The sequence below is a fragment of the Selaginella moellendorffii genome, unplaced genomic scaffold, assembly GCF_000143415.4.
Source record: "Selaginella moellendorffii unplaced genomic scaffold, v1.0 SELMOscaffold_126, whole genome shotgun sequence".
NCBI lineage: Eukaryota > Viridiplantae > Streptophyta > Lycopodiopsida > Selaginellales > Selaginellaceae > Selaginella > Selaginella moellendorffii.
In genome coordinates, this window is record NW_003314387.1 from 1 (window position 1) to 19,368 (window position 19,368).

The following is a 19,368-nucleotide window of genomic DNA, read 5'->3' on the forward strand; positions in this document are numbered from 1 at the left end:
ACGGAAAGTGCTTCATTCCACGAGTTGCATTTGGATTTGTGTAAATTTAACACGAATAAATTTTTGCAGGCCACTAGTTTCCGAACAAGGAAGGCTTTCGAGGGCGAGAGGTGTTATCCAGAGCATTGCAGTCGACGCTTTGTCCATGGTGGGTAGAGCAAAGGTAATAATGAAGTTTCAATCGTCTTGGCACTCACTCGGAAATATTTTTGTGTCGTTTTTCCATAGACCGCTTACAAGATGACCATGGGCTTTGGCCAAGATCAAATTCACGCGTCCTCAGTATTCAGTATGCCGATGGTTTCTTCGTCGCGAAGTTCCTGGAGAAATCCATCTCTGTACAACGATTGGCTTTCGTCTTCTTCTTCGTTCCCCCCTCCCGCAATCGACGAAGAAGTTTTGACGTCCGAGAGAGTTTCCATCCCTCAAGACGTATAGACTTCGGGAGGTATGACTTGTTTACTTCTCTTGCCTGTTCCCTGTTCCTAATCTAAGCTCAACTTCTGCAGCTACGTGACTCGATTGCGGCCGAGTCGAGTCCCGTGAGCTGCTGGCGAGCGACGCATTTGAGTCGTGTACATTGTTGAAGAAGTTTTCCTGCTGGTGGGCTTGGACCAAGGAAGAAATGACTGCCTTTGGGTCCGACAACCTACACAGCACAGGAGCAAAGTTTTGGTGGCGGATCAAAATTCGCCTTTATACTTACATGAGAGCACCGGTAGGCCAATCTTGTTCCATAACGAGTCTTCGTGCGTGCAGCAGCTGTTCGCGCTCTCTCTCTGCAAGATCAAAGTATAGAAGACGATGCGCTCTAAGTTTCTCTCACCTTGGCGGTGCCGATTCATGTGTCCTCCCAGAGCTTGAGACTTTGCAAACTTCATCGGACAGAAGCGGCACTCGTAAGGCCTGGAAGACGATGGCTCGTTGCTGCACGAAGAAGCGGCCATGGAGGAAAGGCTGCGAGGCCGGAGTCGAGGCCGAGGACGAGGCTTTGGAGGTGGCGGCGGTGGTGGCATCTGACAGCAGCTGGTAAAAGAATAATTCGCAAACGCAGTGCAACGCTAAGGATTGGAATCGTGACGAGCAAGAGGAAGAACGAAAGAGTGATTTTTTGGAGGTGAGTTTATACTGACCAGCTCGATGATCTTGTTGTGCTATCGCAGTTGCATTGGGACGACGAGGATGGAGTAGTCGGGGACAAGTTAAGATCAAGAGACGATGCTTCATCCATCGCTGCGAGAAGACGAAGTAGTACTAGAGTTCTTGCGAAAATAGGATCTAGTCAAGTATAATTGGGGTGATCAAAGAGTGACGAAAGATTCTTTGGTTCTTTGTTTAATCTTTGCATCGGACTTTGCCAACACCAATGAAGAGAAAGTTCTAACTTCCAAAACTAGCCTTTAAGCCCTAATTTTATCTCTTTAAAGCGACCTTTAGAAGATCCAAAAGTAACAAACCCTAAAATCTTTGTTCTTTACCGTTGGATCGGGATCGGTTATCTAGGGCTTGAGCTATTTTTTTCCCTCTCTTTCTCTCGTCGTGCGGGCGGATGAGATGCTGGCTGCCGCCGTGAATTCCACCTCCACCGCCACCTCCGGCTCGATTCCTCCTCCTCCTCCTCCCGCCGCTCCCGCCGTTCCCTCTAGGGCGAGGAAGCGTCCTCCCACTTCTAGGTCTCACTCCATGGTCGCAGCAGCTCCGGAAGAACAGGGCATCGACAATGGCGGCGCTGCCGCCGTTGCTGGCGCTGCGAATCCCGCGAGCAACACGGCCAATGGCGGCTGCGAGACGTGCTGCAGCGTCGGGAATGGGGAGGGCGAGGCGGTGTCGTCGCCGCTGCGCAAGACATCGCTTCGGGCGCCCAAGACAGGTAACAAGGTAGCTAGATCTTCACACAAGCAGGATAGTTCTTCGCGGCCGGGGGCGGAGACTCACCACCATCTCGCGGGGCCGCTCTTCTCCAAGCCGGTCTTCATCGCTGTGATGCTGGCAGTGATGGCCACTACTGCCTGGAAGTGGAGCCGGGATCCAGGGGTAGCACCGGGGATCTCGATCGCCCAGATGAAAGAGCTGGAGGATTTCTCGAGGAAGACGACCAAGTGGATGCAAGTCCAGCTCGAGCTTGTGGATATGAAGATCGGGAAGGAGATCGAGGGGCTGAGGAGAGATGTGGAGGACAAGATCGAGGAGCAGGCGTTGGCTCTAGAGACGAGCATCATGAACTTGAAATCACAGGTGGAGGATATGGATTCTTCCGTGCAAAGGCTCACGCAGGACGGGCTTCTCACGAAGAAGGAAGGGATGGAACTCATCGCGTCGATTATCCAGCAGCGAGCAGCGGAAGAGTCTGGAAAATCTCTCACTCTGGACGACGTGAGAATCGCTGCGAGACAGATCGTGGAAGCGGAGCTGGAGAAGCACTCGGCGGATGGAATCGGTCGGGTGGACTATGCTCTTGGCAGTGGAGGAGGGAAGATCATCGAGCACTCGGAGGGATTTTTCACGGGTGGCCGGGCGGGGTGGCTGAGCATTCTTGGAGCTGGGCTCTCGGCCGGTGGCGCGGTGAGGCATCCCATGGCTCACAAAGTCTTGGAGCCGAGCTATGGCGAGCCGGGTCAGTGCCTTCCACTCAAAGGAAGCAATGTTTTCGTGGAGATTGCGCTGAGAACTCACATACATCCCGACGCCATTACGATCGAGCACGTCCCAAAGGTATGATCTCTCCTTTTTTTTTCGAGTGTTTGAGCGAGAGACCTTGATCCGGGAGTGAGAGAAACTTAGCTTAGCGCTAATCTGGCGAGACTAGAGTTTGGTTCTTCCTCTTTCTTTCTTCGACTGTTTGAGCGAGACAGAGATAGAAAACTTCGATCGAGAGAAACTTAGTCCAGCGTTTTCTTCAAGCTCTCGAGACTAAAGTTTGGTTCATCCTCTTTCTTCCAGAGCGTGGCTTACGACGTGACGAGCGCTCCCAAAGATTTCCGCGTCTTTGGCTGGCTGGAGCGAAGCATCCAAGCCGGGACGATCGCGCGGCCAGTGAAGAAGCTCTTGCTGGGAGAATTCAGCTATAGTTTGGATGGATCAAACATCCAGACTTTTAGCTTCCCGGAAGAAGTGTCGAGGGAGCTGATCAACACCGTGCGAATCCACATTACTTCCAACCACGGCAGCTCCTCTCACACTTGCCTCTACAGAGTTCGCGTCCACGGCTTTGAGCCATCGCCACAACATTTTTAGAGCTCTTGTTCTTCGTGTAAATTCTTTCTCTTCTTTTAATATACATTGTGTTTGAACAGACGAGTGTGGAGGCGCCCTAAACCTAAGCTATGAGATATGGGAGATGAAGCGAGCTGGGATTCGCGGCGTGGCAGCCGCGGCCGAGCTTCTTCCAATCGATCGGCAAGCTCGTCACAGCGCGCGGCAGCGCCGGATGGTAGGGATTTCATCGGCAGTATCAGGCGGAGGCAGCAGCAAGCGAGGGGTTTGTCGCGGAAATGGGGGTCGATCAATCGCTACATTCTCCAGGCGCGGCAGTGGGCCGAGCAGGAGCCGACGCTGCTGGCGCTCCAGGCCGCGCTGCTGAGATTCGTCGACAAGCTGGTGCCAGTCATGGCGAGAATTCGATCGAGGGCCGGGAAGGTCGTCGAGCGATGGTGGCCGGGAGTGGAGAGATGGGGCATATTCGCTGGCAGGTTTTTCCTGATTCTTCTCGTCGCTACGCTTGACTGTTCGCTGCGAGGGATCAAATCGGTCTTGCGATTGAGCTCCGCGGCCTTGTGCCTCATTTTTTGGTGCTCCATTCTCAACCTCGCGGTGCTCGCAGGATTTCTCTCCATCGCCATTGCCACTGTAAGTTCTCGAAGCTTTGGCCTTTGCTTCTTTCTCCATTTTGTTTGCTTCATACATAGTTTTTTCTTCTCTTCCAGGTGGTCACGATAGTCACATCGTTTTTCCTTGGATTAACTCCAGGTTTCATCGTCCTGAGCTTGTATGGAGCTTCTGTTTCGTGGATGTATGGGAGCTTCTGGACGACGTTCGCAGTCGTCTTAATTGCAGGTCAGTGACTTTTGGTGAAGTGGATTTCTTCTCACCGTCGTGCTCCAGGCACTCTCTACCTTTTCCAGCAGCCTGCCGCCTGGATCATCCTCTTGCTCTACGCGGTTTACTCGTGCAAGGTCCATGGAGGGTGGCTTGGAGTGTTTCTCTGCTGTGGCCTGTCCTTCGTGTCCAGTGACGTGATCGTTTACTTGGTCGCTACTGTCGAGCAGAGAAGACAAAGTGAAAAGGTACACGATCGGTTTAGTAAAGGCAAGGCAGCTCCCAAGTCCAGTTCTCAAACTCAAAGATTTAGCAGTGCTGCTGAAGACGAGAATTCGCCTTCCGTAAGTGGTGCTCCTGATGTCGACCAAACGGTGGCAGAGGAAGAGGTTGCACGAATTCTGGGGTCCGGGGATCACTATGCAGTTCTTGGCTTCCAACGGTTTGAAGTTTGCGAAGAGTCCGCTCTGAAAAGAGAGTACAGGAAAAAGGTTTGATCTTCTTTTCTGTTTTTCCTTGTCCAGTTTGGTTGACGATTATGGTGCAGGCAATGTTGGTTCATCCTGATAAAAACAAGGGAAACGCCAAAGCGGAAGAGTCGTTTAAGCGATTACAAAATGCTTATGAGGTCGAATCTTGCTTTACTCTTGACAGTGATACTATAATGCAGTCTTCCTTGCAGGTTCTTCTGGACACTGCGAAGAAGAAATCTTACGACGATGATTTGCGGAGGGAGGAGTTAATCATGAACTTTCGACGAAACGGCTTTGGCTTCCATAAGGTAAAGCTCGGAGCCAGCGGGATTTTTCTTCGCTAATGATTTGCTTGCTTGTCTGCGACAAACAGAACGGCAGGTGTGAGTCGCCAGATTGTGGGTGTCACAATCTCGATCACCAAGACGAGGGAGCTGAAGCCGAGCTAGTTGACGCACGGCCTATTGTCTGTAAGAATTGCAAGCAGCTCCACATGTGGACGCCTACGGACAGGAATAAGCAACACGCGAGGTGGTGTCAAGTACGTATTTGTTAGTTCCTCACGATCAGTTTAGATTTCGGAGGTGATATTCTCGTCCGTGTCAATTATGCCAGGAGTGTCAGGAATTCCATCCGGCCAAGGATGGAGACGGCTGGGTAGAACAATTCGGTCATGCTGTCTTCTTTGGTTTGTTCCAAAAGGTTGGTAATTAGTTGAATGTAGGACGCAATTTGGTTGTGAAGATGAGCCGTGGTGCGTGTTTTTTTTTTTTTTTTTGTTCCTTTTTTGTTTTGTTCTATCAGGTGGATGTTCCTCAAGCATACGCTTGCGCTGGAGACATGGTGTTCAACGTAACGGACTGGGCGATTTGCCAGGTAACGGAGCTCATTAAAACTCGTCTCTCTTGAAAACTTAGACATTGGCTTCTTCCACAGGGCATGAAGTGTCCAGCAAACACGCACAAGCCTTCGTTCTTCGTGAGCACACAGGCAGCCATGGGAGGAGGAGGAGGATCTTCATCGAAAAAAGGCAGGAAAGGCAACGTTGCCGAAGGATTTCCATTCCCCGACATGGCGGAGACGATGAACGAGCAAGAGTTTTACGACTGGTTCGAGAAGGCGATGGCTTCCGGGATGTTTGGAGGCGCGAGTTCTTCTCACGGCGAGCAGCAAAGCCATCACCAGCAACAGCAAGCTTCCTCGTCGTCGTCCAAGCAAGGCCATCGAAAGAAGAAGAAAGGAGGCAACAAGAAGCAGTGGTGAAGAACGCATACGTAGATAAAAGCTATATAATCTCAGGAGTGGGATTCGAACCCACGCACGCTCTTTGTCCCCGATTTACCCCAGCAAATACTTTTTTGTCACATCGCTTGCGCGGTAAAAAATGATGGAATGATGAATTTGCGTAACAGAAAGCTGGCGATGACTGACGGGGTCAACTACGGACGGAATATGCCGTGCGGCGGGGAAGAATATTCTGGGAACCAAGCGTGGGCACACGTCATCCTCCTTCATGGGGATGTCATGTGCGGCAAACGGCCGCCGTGCGGTGACGCAGTTCTTTCCTTCCATCCATCTCTCTTGGTGTGGTGGTGTTTGTTTTTAGAGTGAGCTAGGTCTAGAATGAGCTCGCAAGTACCGCGAGGACGTCGCCAAGGCCTAGGCGCCGCAGGGGTGAGCGCGCGCATTCTCGGCTCGATCGGGGAGCTTCTTGGAGAGATTATGACGCCGCGATCGCTCCTCGGCGAGGTTACCGTCACAGGTGGATGAATTTCCCGGGATCTTGGCAGCGCATTCTCTGATCGGGAGCTCGGGAGCTTCTCTGATCGGTTGCTGCCATAGATCGTCGTCACAGGCGGCTGAATTTCGGAGAATCTTGCGGCGCCGCTATCATGGCCAAGGCGATCGTCCCCGGGCTCCAAGAAAGGCTGCGATCGCTGGTGAATGGCAAGGGCTGGGACTACGTCGTCTACTGGAAGCTCAACGACGATCAGAGGTATGGGATATGTTCTTCGCTAGCATGGAAAGACCTGTGTCGAGGATTTTGTGGCTCATCGCTCGCAGGTTTATCGATTGGGTGGGCTGCTGTTGTGGCGGAGTGACAGCAGGCCATGGAATTGGAGCGGATTTTTTCTCGCCACAGCCTCACTACCTGGATGGAGGAGCGCCTTGTCCCGATATCTCGTTCCCCCATCCATCAACAAAGACGTGTACGCTTCTCTCCGCCATGACGCTCTCTCCTTCCATTCCTCTTGATTCGGCCGGGTAAGAACAAGTATGAGCTCGCTCGCACAGAGAAACTGTAGTGAGTCCTTTAGCTTCGTGCGTGTGCTATCATATGTCACGAAACTCTTGTTTGTGTACTTACGCTTTGGTGGTTTCTTGGCAGTGTTCACGCTCAGGTGCTTTTGTCAGGGCAGCCTCGCTGGATTAACTTCTCGCTGGAGAGTAACCAGGTATATAAGGAGGGATTTTACTTAGAGATTGTGTCGTCGTGGTGTGGTAACGGAGGTTTTGCTTACAGCACGAAGGCGTGCAAACCAAAGTTTACATTCCAATCCAGAATGGAATCGTGGAGCTCGGATCGTCAAGCCAGGTGCTTTTGATATGCTAGAAGTGAGATGACAAAGCATTGATTCTTTTCTCTCTTGTTGCAGATTGCCGAGAATGCCATGGTCATTCAAAGTGTAAAAGCAAAGTGTGGGGATCCATGGCAGGATTTTCAGGTTGGCAATTACAATTCCATGCGAACTGGCTTGTTATGTACCTTTCTTTTCCACTGTCAGGGTTTCCAGGAGAACGTTGACCAGCAAGGCTTCAAATCTCTGTACAAGAACCAAGAAGATGGTTTAGACAAGCACTTCAACGGCCATGGCGACCAGGTGCACTGGACTTCGGCGCTGGACACTCACCCTTGGGAACACGACGTAGGATTTTCCGACAATCAGTTCTCACTGAACATCGCGGCACCGACTCAGCTCAACTTCCTTGGGCAGCCCTCTAAAACGGGTGGTCAACCGTCGGACCACTTTGACAAGCAAGTTGACTGTTCCCGCCCCGAGAAACAAGTGCCGCCATTTGTGCAGGGGCTGCAAGACGTCCCTCCTCTTGCTCCTCCAAATCACAGCTTCTCGGAGTCTCCTCACGGCAGCGGCGTCTCCAAAGAGAACTCCGAAGTCAAGCAGGAGACGCGCGCTGATTCGTCAGATTGCAGCGATCAGGTGGACGAAGACGATGAGAAAGCCACCGGCCGCTCTGGCCGGCGGCACTTGTCCAAGAACTTGGTCGCCGAGAGGAAGCGGAGGAAGAAGCTTAACGAGCGCCTCTACTCTCTCCGAGCATTGGTCCCAAAGATAACCAAGGTAACGATTTGAGACTGACATTATAAATGGAGATGAATGACTGACAGGGTGGTTTCCTGTGTCTCAACAGATGGACAGAGCATCAATCTTGGGCGATGCCATTGAGTACGTCAAGGAGCTACAACAACAAGTTAAGGAGCTGCAGGACGAACTGGAGGACGATTCTCAGGCTGCCAACAATATCCCCGCAATGACAGACGTTTGTGGTGGAGGACACAAGCACCCTGGGAGCGAAGGAATCACGATTGCAGACGTTGACACCAACAAATGTGCCTTGAAAGCGGATGATATCAACGACAAGAAAGTGGAAGATCTCACGCAGCCAATGCAGGTAAGTACTTTGCAACAAAAAACACACGGCAAGTCTTACAATGTTTTTGCAGGTGGAAGTGAGCAAAATGGATGCTCACTTGCTAACTCTGAGGATCTTTTGTGAGAAGCGGCCGGGGGTGTTTGTGAAACTGATGCAGGCACTGGATGCGCTGGGTTTGGACGTCCTGCATGCAAATATCACCACGTTTCGAGGATTAGTCCTTAACGTTTTCAATGCCGAGGTAACGTTTTTGCTTTGGTTCTTTTCGTTTTTATCGAGTGAAGTTTTGGCTACTGTAGATGCGGGACAAGGAACTGATGCAAGCTGAGCAGGTCAAAGAGACGCTCTTGGAAATGACATCGCAGCCAGAAGCGCGAAGTAGCTCGTCGCTTGTGTCTGAGTCTCATATGGGAGTGATAACTATTGATGGATAAACGAGAATGCTGCCAAGTTAAAAATGATGGAATTTCCAATCTTCCATGACAAATATCTATTTATCATCAATTTCGAACATAAATGTAACTTCCACTTGGAGTGTATACAACATGGATTTGGGAGGTTTAGTTTTTTCAATCTCCTTACTGATTATGTTATTTGGAGGCTCAGGCTCAGACTGTTCTTGTGAGAGTGTTGAGTATAACAACGTTGCTAACTTCACGATTTTAGGGGATGGTTATAATTTCAAGCCCGGAGCAGCTCTTAGATTGCAAAGATCACAATAAGAGGAATGCAATTGCTAGGTGGTTGAATATGGAATATGGAAGGCATGAGATAGGAGACAATAATCCCACTTACAGTTATTTTGTAGAGGATTTGCAGTGTTTTGAGATTACTTCTTTTAATGGATGGGGTCATTTTAGAACCACAAATGGATGGTATGGTTGGAGTTTCTGGGCCTTCACAGGGAGTTTCATTCAATCTTCTGACCACTTGAGTGTTGATTTTCTTTAATTCTTGGTTAACCATTGGGTGTTCCTAGTTTATGTTTTGTTTATATTTAATTGAAGTTTTTAGTTGTATATTTTGAGTTTACTAAACTTCTTCACAAAATTACTAATAAAATTCTTTTTATTTGTTATTTGCCATCTGTATGTTTAACAAAAAGCAAAAGTAAAGCTGTAAAGGTGCAAGCTGTAAAGTTTATCCATCGATGCAAACTTCCATTTCTCGCGATGAATGTTAGGACATGGAAAATAAAATCTAGAGGCAGCAAGCTATGTACCAAGCTCTAGTTTTTCCGGCTTTTACGATCTTGCTACTGGCACGGTTTCAAATCTCAGATTCATGCAGAGCTGCTGGTGCTAGGTATAGTCTTAAGGCCGTTCAGCCCAACATATCAAACGCTTCAGCTATTTCACCGAAAGCTTACAGTGCTTCGAAGTTTATGTCGTTCAATGGTTGGGGCCATTACAAGTCGGGGCATGGGTTTACCATCGATTTTACCTGAACATCATTAACAAATGTAAAACCATGACAATAAGCTTGAAAAAGATTTGGTTTCCAGAACTAGTCTGAAAATCAGAGACGAGTTTTCTTTCACGTGACTCAGCAGAAAATGGATGGATTATCACTCACATCTATCATCAGAAACTGTGAAATAACTGGTCATCACTGCCACGAGTAAAGAAGGGGCTCATCTATGGCAATTGGCTCAGCAACTCGGTGAAATTTTCACTCATGTTGCCTTCAGACAAACTGTGAAATTTCTATAGACATCATCGCCATTCTAGCCTCTAGAAGGGAAGAAAAACTTACAAGGAATTCGTGGCCTCCTAGTTGGAGCGAGAATGGAGCTTTACTTGACCCATCGCAAGCCATTGTAAGCACTGCCAATTACGCGTTATAGAAGGTGAGAAGAGAAACACACAAACACAAAACAAACCTACTTTGAAGGCATGGATTCAGTGACCACTCCCAATCTTTAGCGCGCTCAGGAACATATGTTCTAGTGCCGCTTCTCGACAAAGTGCTGCGAGCTTCGACATGTCAGTCTCGCCGAGCTCTTCGATTTGAGTCGTCTTGAACCGGCGCAGCTCGTCAATGTTGCGGCCAGCAGGACACTGCTCCTCCTCGAGAGCCCGCAAATTCATAGCTTGCCATCTCAAGTGACGAACTCTCTTCACATATTCGGTAATATTTGTGTCTTCAGCCTGGACAAATAGACAATCATGATGTGAAACTACACACATAAACATACCTCAATGATTAGAATACCAGGAAAGCCAGGCTTGCAGTAGCCACCCACACGAAGTTCCTTTCCCCACTCCACGATACATTTCCTTTTCCGCGTGGACTTGATATGATGAAACCTTCACAAAAGTGATCGAGCTAGAAATTGTTGAAGATTCACAAAAGAAAACAAACCAAAAGAGTTTTCTCTTTAGGAGTTGTGACGCTCCAGACATCGATGAGGCGTTCGAGGATTGAGTGGTTTGATCGCTTTCTGATATCCGCCAAGCCAAGTCCTACACAAGACAGGTTAAGAACCTCCAAAATGGAAGCGAGAAGAAACTTACCTGTACTTTTTGTAGCACTAAAAGAGTCGATTCCTGTCCAAGAGCTCCCTCGGCAACGCTGGCTGCCGCTCGATTTAAGCTGTCAAGTTGATCTCTTGCAACGCTTCCATGGCATCTCACGTTGACAGCCACCGCTTGGCTCTCTGGATAGTCGTCCGGGAAGGTGAACTGGATGCTTAAACTCTCAAGCAACTTAAGGTGGACAGTGAACGAGACAGAGCCACCATAGCCAGTCTCAAACTCTCCCTGGCCAGAGTATATAGACCGCAAAGCCTCCACCTGTGGATCGAGAAATTTTTTTTTATCAGAAAACCATAGAAAACTTTCAGAAATTCTTCGCAGTGGAAGAAAGTTTTCCAGCATCGACCAAAGAGAATTTTCAGCAATGCGCAAAACCAAATTTGCATTTGATCGATGCACATTCAAAGAAAGAAAGACTTTTATGAAATTATCGCGAGAAGGGTCTATGAAAAGAGGAAAGAAATCGAAAACGATGAGATTCATACGCATCGACCAAAGAGAATTTTCAGCAATGCGCTAAACCACATTTGCATATGACCGACGCACATTGAAAGGACCTTTATGAAATTATCACGAGAAGCGTCTATGAAAAGTGGAAAGAAATCAAAAGCGACGAATTTCATCCGCAGAAAAAGCAGGAACAATCGATCGCAAGCAAACATTTTACCTCGTCTAGCTGCCGCTGGAGATTCGCGGAAGTGTGGCGGCGTCCATCCATAGCTCTAGCTCCGCGCTGCCGCCGCCGCCGCCGCCGCCCCCCATTCTGGAAAAGAAGAACCCTAGTGGGAGAGAAGGAAAGCAGCATTAAAGAAGAATTTTTTAGGGCTAAAAGAAATTACTTGCTAGGGCGGACAGGATGGTGATGGCGATGGCGATGGCGCTGGCGCAGTGGCTCGCGGCATCCGAGGCGTAAGCGGTTCGATCGCGGCGGCGAGCTCGGCAGCTAGATCACGGTCCTAGGATGCTGGTGAGCTCGCCGCTGATGAAGGGCTTGTTCGATGCCCCTCCCCAATTCTGCCGTGGACGCGCTTGGCTTCGCGACGCTGCTCCTGGTGCTGGTGCTCCTCATCCTCGGCGTCCTCTGCGCGGCCTACGTTCTCCACTTCCGCTCCAAGATCCACCACGACAATCTCTTGGCCCTCAGGCATTTTAATTCCCTCTGGATCGTTCGCCTCATCCTCATTCTCTTCGCGGTTCTCTGGGGATTGGGCGAGCTCCTCCGGCTGCCACTGCTGCGAAAGAAGGGCTGGTTCCTCCACAGGCTTGGATTCCGGTGGCAAGTCACCAGCTGCAAGATCTACATTCTCTCGTCGCTGGGGATTCTCGAGCCGTGCTTCTTCCTCACCGCGCTCTTCCTCGTCCAGGGATCCATCCGCAACGCTCCCTTCACGCCGAGAAAGAGATGGAACGGGAGAGTGATCGTCTCGGTGCTGGGATTTTGCGCTCCGGTGTTCCTCGCGCAAGTGTTCTTGGTGGTGGTGAGCCCGATTGTTTGGGGGCGGCGGGAGGAGGAGGGCAGTGCGAGCTACAGGGCTGGCGGAGGATTCGTCGATCGATTCAAGCTCCCGCACTACTTCACGCGGGTGTTCCAGGCGATGGAGGTGGAGGAGAGGGAAAAGGTGGTGGTGGCGGCGGCGGTGTGCACGTATCCTCTCCTGAGCACCGTTGTTCTTGGGATGTTTGGCTGCGTCTACGTGATCTACTTCCTCTACCTGGGCTGGAAGATGGCGGCGCTGGTGATCAACCGGAGGCTCCAGCTGCGGGTGTACGCGCTGGTGATCGCAGTGGCGCTGCTGTTGCCGATCCACGTCGTGTTCTTGGGGCTCTCGGTGCTCTCCCGGCCCAGCGAGCCGCTGTTCGAGGCGGTGGGATTCCTGGGCTTCTTGACGGTGCTGCTGTGCACGACGGTGGGCGAAGGAATTCTCGTGGTTCGTCCCATTGCCGACGCGCTGGCGATTCGGTGGCGATATGAGGAGGCCGCCTCCGCCAAAGCTTCGTCGCTGTGGGAGCCGCCGCCAGTGAGATCATCATCCTCGGAAGAACTTCCGCCTCAACGCCAGTTTGTAGTTCCTCTCACGGCGGCGGTCTTGGGTGACGAGTCTGCTACTGCTGGGGATTCTCGAGTCGAGAATATAGAGATTTCGAGACTGCACAAAGCTTTCCAGGCAGCGATGGTGAAATCGTCATCGTCGTCTTCATCGTCACCACCGAGTCCCACTCTTCCCGGAAGAACACTCGTCTCATACACGAATAGAATACTGGTATAGTTTCTTTACCTCATCTTTGATAAAAGAAATACGTATTTTTCCTCTTTACTGCGATGACGATCACCTCTAAGCTGTGGTTTTTGGTCCCAATCTTCCCGGAAGAACACCCGTCTAGAATATTGGTATAGTAAAAGAAAAGGTATTTTTCCTCTTACTGCGATGACGAATCTCTCAAAGTAAGATGTGATTTTTGGTCCCAATCTTCTCGGAAGAACACTGGTCTCATACAAGAATAGAATACTGATAATAGTTTTTTACCTCATCTTTCGCCGATCTCGGTGCTATACCAAAGATGTGATTTTTACCAATCGCACACGCAAAGCCATGGAATTTGTACACGAGCCTCCAATGGAGAAGCCGTCCATCCATGGACAAACATTATCCAGCCGCGATGGAGAAAAAAAAAACTATTATGGGCGAAATGATTATGTCGCACTGTTGACCATTTTGGGATTATTTGGATCTAGGGTTGTGATGGATTAGGGCTTATGCGCGTGAGCGAGCGAGTGCTGGATGAGGAAGAGGAGGCGCTGGAGCAGCGGCGGCAGCGCAGCATCAGACAGGATGGAGCTGCCAGAGTGTGAGCTGAGGAGGAATGTGTGAAAATGGTAGACGGCGATGAATCGAGCGAGGAGAGCGAGGGAGGGGCAGCGGCGGCCGCGGCGTAGCGATTGCTCGCCGCAATCTCAGAGGAGCGGCCACATTCTCGGCGCTGGAGCATCGATTCCGGCAATAATATGAAGAACTTCCTGCGTAAGTTCCACTTAGTAGGGAGTAGTAGCGTAGAGAGTGGGAGATCTTCGCAGCAGCAGGAATCAGCGCCATCACCGTCGGGTTCCACCTTGTCGAGCATTTCCGACTGGATTTCGTCTCTCACCTCCAGACCATCCACCGCCTCGAGTGATACTTCGTCTCACCACCACGGTGGAGGAGGAAGTGGTGCTAGAGCGCGGGTGGAAGGCACCGCAGCTCCTGCCAGAGTGAGCACCACCAATGATTCCTCGTCAGTAACGCCATCGTCACAAGCTGGGAAAACGTTTCCGTCGTATGGATCTCTCGAGGAAGAGTATCAGGTCCAGCTCGCCATAGCTCTCAGCGTCAACCAGCCAGTTGATCCAGAGGTCGCGGAGATCGAAGCTGTGAAAAGAATCAGCCTTGGTTTGTGTCCCGAGCGTTCTACGACTTCACAGGCGGACATGGCTACATACCGGTATTGGGTAAAAAACATTTTTTTCCTTCTTTTGTTGCTTTTGTTTAGGAGAATAACGTTTTGTTTTTCTGATCGCAGGCATACAATGCTCTGTCCTACGATGACAGTGTGGTGGACGGGTTCTATGACGTATACGGTGTGGCGTGTGATCCAGTTTATCCCACGAAGATGCCATCTCTTGTGGATTTGCAAATGAAGCCTCTGTCCGATGCTGCAAGCTGGGAAGTTGTTCTCGTCAACAGATTAACAGACAGCGAGCTCGCGAACCTGGAAAAGAGTGCTGCTCGCACTCGAGCTCAGTGCACGGGGGGTCCGAGTGCTTTGGCGCAAAAGATTGCTGTTTTGGTGGCTGAGCAAATGGGAGGGGCTGTCGAGAACGACGTCGACATGATCTCTGTTTGGAGGACTACAAGCTGGGAGTTGAGGACTTCTCTCAAGAGCAACATATTACCTCTAGGCTATCTTCAGATTGGCTTGGCTAGACATCGAGCTCTACTATTCAAGGTAATTCAGAAAGCGGACTTTCTTTTCGTTTTCGCTCACCTTTTCCTTCATTTTAAGTTTCCAGGTTTTGGCTGACTCTGTTGGTATTCCCTGTCGACTCGTGAAAGGAAAGCACTATACTGGAGTGGACGAGGGAGCTGTGAATATTATTAAGGACGCTGATAGCAGGTGCGGTTTTATCTTTCGTGCTTCTTCTTGCACTAATCTTGATGGTTGCAGGGAGTATATTATCGATCTCATGGGTGCTCCTGGGGCGCTTATACCTTCAGACGGTCCTGCGAGCGAGAAGAACGTTCCGCTGAACCACGACACACACCTTGGGGAAAGGCACCACAGTGAACCCGCTGATTTCGAGAATGCTCTTGCGGGCGCTGGCGCTGGCGCTGAGCGTCGTCCTGGGCCTTCTCACGGAAGATCACCCTCCTGGACAGAAGGCATTGGAGCACCCGGGGCTCGTCAAACGAAAGCCAAAGACATGTCACAGTACATGATTGAGGCGGCCAAGGAGAATCCCGGACTTGCACAAAAGCTACAAGACGTTTTACTGGAGAGCGGGATAGTTGCACCTCCAGAGTTCCTAGCGGAGTTATCCCCTACGGAACCACAGCAGAGGTCTACTGATGCGCGGCCGGATCTGAGGAGGCCCAGTCGAGTCGTGAGAGTTAAAGAGCGAGGAAAACCTCCTCTTTTAACTAAATCGCCTGCTGCAAGACCAGATGATGCGGCTGCAAAGGATAGATTACAACGCTTGAAGTCTGTGGAGGGTCTAGGAGACAGGCGACCGCTCGAGTGCCCGATGCCTTATTATCAGGCCCAAGCAGCAGCACCGACGGTGTTGACACCGGTTCACGAGAATAGCTTTCCGGCAAACTTGATAAAGAACTCACCAGTTGCTGCTTCAGCTATAACAGCAGCTGTTGTAGCCTCGTCGATGGTGGTGGCCGCAGCCAAGACAGACATCGGTGATGGTTCGTTGGAAGTTCCGATCACTGCTGCAGCTACAGCAACCGCTGCTGTAGTCGCTGCTACGTCGGCTGCAGTAGTGCTCAAGTCAGAAAGTGGATCAGGGAATTCTGATAAAGGTGGAAGTGGGGACAGCAAAACCAGGACAGAGGAATCAGGAAGTCACAGTGGTTCAAAGAAGAAAAACAATTCCAGAGAATCTGAAGGTGATGCGGGCGACTTGGAAAATGGTCGAACAGGAATCAGCAAATCCGACTCGATCCTTGATGTTGCGGAGTGGGAGATTCCGTGGGAAGAGTTGCGTGTTGGCGATCGTATAGGTCTTGGTAAGGAGTTTAAACTTCTTTTACGCGAACTCATGTTGGTGTGCAGGGTCCTATGGAGAAGTGTACCGTGGAGAGTGGCATGGAACTGTAAGTAACTGTGACAATTGTATCCTGAATTCACGACTCATATTAAATTCATGCAGGAAGTTGCCATCAAGAAGTTTTTGAACCAGGATATCTCCGGCGATGCCTTGGAAGAATTTATTACTGAGGTGGAATCTAACCATCATGGCAAATTTTTTTTTTACAAGGCTTTTTTTTTCTTGCGAAAGGTTCGATTGATGAGAAGAATGCGGCATCCAAATGTGGTTCTCTTCATGGGTGCCGTAACCAGGCCGCCAAATCTGTCGATTGTAACAGAGTTTCTTCCAAGGTACTTTGATGCGGTTTTGGATCATTGTCGATATTTGGAGCGTGCAGAGGGAGCTTGTTTAAGCTGATTCACCGGCCTTCAAACCAGGTTGACGAGAGAAGAAGGCTGAGAATGGCTCTCGACGTGGTAAGAAAATTTCTTGTTTTCTTGATATGGCATTTAGTAACGATCGTGATACCATTGAAAGGCCAAGGGTATGAACTATTTGCACTCTAGTACCCCGATGATAGTTCACAGGGACTTGAAATCTCCGAACTTGTTAGTCGATAAAAACTGGGTTGTGAAGGTACAGTAAAAGTTATCGGTTTTGTTTAGTAACACGAAATTTTGCAGGTTTGCGACTTTGGATTGTCTCGAATGAAACATCACACTTTCTTGTCTTCGAAGTCACAGGCAGGCACGGTGGGTACACAAGACTCCCTTACTTTTCTCTTGGGTAGTTTTTTGGATTTGAGAGGACTTGTTTTTAACAGCCTGAATGGATGGCACCAGAAGTATTAAGAAATGAACCGTCTAACGAAAAGTAAGAATCGGCTTTGCTTTGGTAAATTGACACGAGCTCCTTTCGTTTGCAGATCGGATGTCTACAGCTTTGGAGTTATCCTTTGGGAACTGGCTACTCTGCAACAGCCGTGGCATGGAATGAACTCAATGCAAGTCGTCGGGGCTGTCGGTTTTCAAAACAGGAGGCTCGACATCCCAGCGGACATGGATCCCGCCATCGCAAAAATCATCCAGGAGTGCTGGCAAAAGTATGTGTTTCCTTCTTAGATTTTGTAGCGCCTGACAAAACAAATCCTCCGTTTCTTTTGGTGGCAGCGATCCTGCTCTTCGTCCAACTTTTCATGAAATAATGGATTCCCTGCGGCCTTTCCAAAGACCTGTTATCCCCTCGCAAGGGGAGGCAGGAGGAGGTAAGCAAAAGCAACCACGCAAGGCTTCGTAGGAACAAAAAATGGCTGGGGCTCCGTTTACTAATGTATCTGTAAAGTACAGTAATTTATAGGTGGTCGGAGACGGATTCTAGGAAGGAAGAAAAACAGGATCAAGGATGTCAAAATTGACAGAAGTTCAGGGTGGAAAGACAGGAACTATCGTCTTCGGTTTTGGTTACATGGTCGGACAAACGAGACGAGGAATAAGACGAGGAAGACGAAGATGAAGAAGCAGCGTTTCTAGCAGGGCCGAGATGGAGACCGGAAAGTAGAGTATAAGGCGCAGCATTTGTGGGATCGAGCTCGTAGACGTACTCCGCAGCCTTCCCGGCCCTGTGAGAATCACCAGCAGCAGTGGAAGCACTGAGAAGCGACGTCCAGGCCACAGCATCCGGCTCATAAGGCATGGTGGCGATGAGATCTTCGGCCTCTCTGAGCCTTCCAGATCTCGCCAGAGCATCAACGACGCACATATAGTGATCCAAGCTCGCAGCTATGGCGTAGTCCGCCGAGAGGGACGCAAAGTGGGAGTAGACGTCGCTGAGAAGGCCGGCGTGAGCACAGGCCAGGAGAACGCTCACAAAGGTGACGGAGTTTGGAGTGAAGCCGTGGAGCTGCATGGCGTGAAAGATCTCGAGAGCTTCGTGGCTATGGCCGTTTAGAGCAAAGGCCGCGAGCATGGAGCTCCAGGCTTTGACGTCGCGGTGCTTGAGATCGTCAAATACGAGCTTGGCCTCGCGGAGGTGGCCAAAGTTTCCATACATCGCTACCAGTGCCGTCTGGATCGCGAAGTGGGCGATCCATCCTCTCCCCTCGTCGGTGAGAATGGAGTGGACGATCCTTCCCTCGGCGACGCCGGAGCACGAATCGATGATGGCGGTGAAGGTGACGCTGTCGGGAGCGATGCCTTCGAGATCCATGGCGCGGAAGAGATCGAGAGCCTCGCGGCGGCGATGCCCGGACTGGGCATACGCGGTGATGATCGAGTTCCACGCGACGACATTGTTGTTCTTTCGCGGGATCTGGTCGAAGAGCTGGCGCGCCGCGTGGAGATCGCCGGCGCGGGCGTAGGCTGTGACCATCGTGGTCCACGAGACGCTGGATCGCCGCCTGGGAGGAGTGTTCTCGAAGAACTCGCGCGCCTGGGAGGGAGAGTGATTAATCGCATAGGCCGCGAGCATCGCTGCCCATAGCACGGCGTCGCCGCCAGCGCCATCGATCCCAGTGGCGCGATCGAAAGCCCGCCTCGCGTCCTCGATCTTGCCCAGTCTGCCATACATCTCCACCAGCGCGGTGGAGATCGTGATCTCTCCCTGGAATCCGGCCGCGAGGAGCTCGGCGTGGATCCACATCCCCAGCTCCATCGCTAGCGACTGGCCGCAAGCGTCGAGGATCGCGACGAAGGTCACGCGATCTGGGCGAGCGCCCTCGAGATCCATCGCGCGGAAGAGCCCCAGCGCTCGCGCAAAATCCCCTTCTCTGGCAAATGCGCAGATCATCGCGTTCCAAGAGACTGTGTTCCTCTCGGGCATTTGATCGAAGAGAAGCTTTGCTCGATCGATGCGATTGCTCTTGGCGTAGGCGACGAGCATCGCGGTCCACGACGCTACGTCCCTCCTGGGCATCCCCGAGAAGAATTTCTCCGCGCGATCGAGATGCCCGCTCTGGGAGAGGATCGAGAGCATGATGTTCCACGAGAATTGGTTCCTGGGATCCATCCGGTGGAAGAATTCGCTGGCGTCCTCGATCGAGCACTTGCCATACATCTGGAGCACGAGATTGGAGAGGAACTCGTCGCCGCGCAGCCGGCCGTGCTTGATCATCTGGGCGTGGATCCGGCGGCCATGGGAGAGCGCCCGCGCGGATCCACACCGCCGGAGCAATGATCCATACGTGACGCTGTCCGAGGAAGACGATGAGGATTCTAGGGATCTCACTGCCCTCTCGAGCTGCTCTAGGACTAGCGCTGGATCGTCGCTCTTGCTCGCGTGGAGGAGGAACGGCGCCATGCCGCGCGGCGTACCGCCAAGTAACGGTATCTTACCGCGCGGTATGGCGGGGTAACTGACA

The 19,368-nt window shown here is 50.9% G+C and overlaps 6 protein-coding genes and 1 long non-coding RNA gene across 10 annotated transcripts; 5 read left to right on the forward strand and 2 right to left on the reverse strand.

Annotated features, from left to right (window-relative positions):
- Positions 1-12: 12 nt before the first annotated feature.
- LOC112342991 lies at positions 13-825 on the forward strand. Its single transcript, XR_002991143.1, has 3 exons — positions 13-163; positions 229-448; positions 510-825. It is a non-coding gene; the product is annotated as an uncharacterized LOC112342991 (long non-coding RNA).
- A 694-nt stretch (positions 826-1,519) lies between these two features.
- On the forward strand, positions 1,520-3,292 carry LOC9645205 (SUN domain-containing protein 1). Its single transcript, XM_002991910.2, has 2 exons — positions 1,520-2,712; positions 2,941-3,292. Exons 1-2 carry the CDS (start codon positions 1,555-1,557, stop codon positions 3,232-3,234), a joined length of 1,452 nt encoding a protein of 483 aa, XP_002991956.2. The 5' UTR covers positions 1,520-1,554; the 3' UTR covers positions 3,235-3,292.
- A 17-nt stretch (positions 3,293-3,309) lies between these two features.
- Positions 3,310-5,874, forward strand: LOC112342982. The gene is made up of 9 exons (XM_024665711.1): positions 3,310-3,846; positions 3,924-4,053; positions 4,102-4,526; positions 4,583-4,663; positions 4,718-4,816; positions 4,882-5,049; positions 5,124-5,210; positions 5,313-5,384; positions 5,445-5,874. The coding sequence occupies exons 1-9, from the start codon at positions 3,331-3,333 to the stop codon at positions 5,769-5,771; spliced, it is 1,905 nt and encodes a 634-aa protein (XP_024521479.1). The 5' UTR covers positions 3,310-3,330; the 3' UTR covers positions 5,772-5,874.
- A 257-nt stretch (positions 5,875-6,131) lies between these two features.
- LOC9645175 (transcription factor ABORTED MICROSPORES) lies at positions 6,132-8,750 on the forward strand. The gene is made up of 9 exons (XM_002991911.2): positions 6,132-6,504; positions 6,573-6,773; positions 6,898-6,964; positions 7,033-7,104; positions 7,166-7,234; positions 7,295-7,870; positions 7,941-8,201; positions 8,254-8,424; positions 8,483-8,750. Exons 1-9 carry the CDS (start codon positions 6,401-6,403, stop codon positions 8,615-8,617), a joined length of 1,656 nt encoding a protein of 551 aa, XP_002991957.1. The 5' UTR covers positions 6,132-6,400; the 3' UTR covers positions 8,618-8,750.
- Positions 8,751-9,317: 567 nt separating this feature from the next.
- On the reverse strand, positions 9,318-11,519 carry LOC9645176 (RWD domain-containing protein 2B). 4 transcript variants are annotated; one of them, XR_002991142.1, is made up of 7 exons: positions 11,388-11,519; positions 10,700-10,978; positions 10,548-10,648; positions 10,381-10,492; positions 10,066-10,333; positions 9,939-10,009; positions 9,318-9,626 (listed from the first exon to the last, which is right to left on the reverse strand). XR_002991142.1 is itself a non-coding variant. In XM_024665733.1 (6 exons), exons 1-5 carry the CDS (start codon positions 11,436-11,438, stop codon positions 10,085-10,087), a joined length of 792 nt encoding a protein of 263 aa, XP_024521501.1. In that variant the 5' UTR covers positions 11,439-11,519; the 3' UTR covers positions 9,713-10,009; positions 10,066-10,084. The 4 variants fall into 4 exon arrangements, 2 of the variants coding, with proteins under 2 accessions (XP_024521501.1, XP_024521499.1); XR_002991141.1 differs by having other exon boundaries at positions 10,070-10,333; positions 11,388-11,518; XM_024665733.1 differs by lacking the exon at positions 9,318-9,626 and having other exon boundaries at positions 9,713-10,009.
- Positions 11,520-13,437: 1,918 nt separating this feature from the next.
- On the forward strand, positions 13,438-17,390 carry LOC9645177 (probable serine/threonine-protein kinase SIS8). The gene is made up of 13 exons (XM_024665728.1): positions 13,438-14,204; positions 14,276-14,701; positions 14,766-14,869; positions 14,921-15,990; positions 16,037-16,077; positions 16,134-16,202; positions 16,263-16,363; positions 16,411-16,489; positions 16,551-16,649; positions 16,697-16,765; positions 16,837-16,886; positions 16,939-17,115; positions 17,183-17,390. Exons 1-13 carry the CDS (start codon positions 13,725-13,727, stop codon positions 17,307-17,309), a joined length of 2,892 nt encoding a protein of 963 aa, XP_024521496.1. The 5' UTR covers positions 13,438-13,724; the 3' UTR covers positions 17,310-17,390.
- Positions 17,391-17,417: 27 nt separating this feature from the next.
- LOC112342983 (pentatricopeptide repeat-containing protein At3g29230-like) lies at positions 17,418-18,797 on the reverse strand. The gene has a single exon (XM_024665712.1). It carries the CDS (start codon positions 18,795-18,797, stop codon positions 17,418-17,420), a length of 1,380 nt encoding a protein of 459 aa, XP_024521480.1.
- Positions 18,798-19,368: the final 571 nt, after the last annotated feature.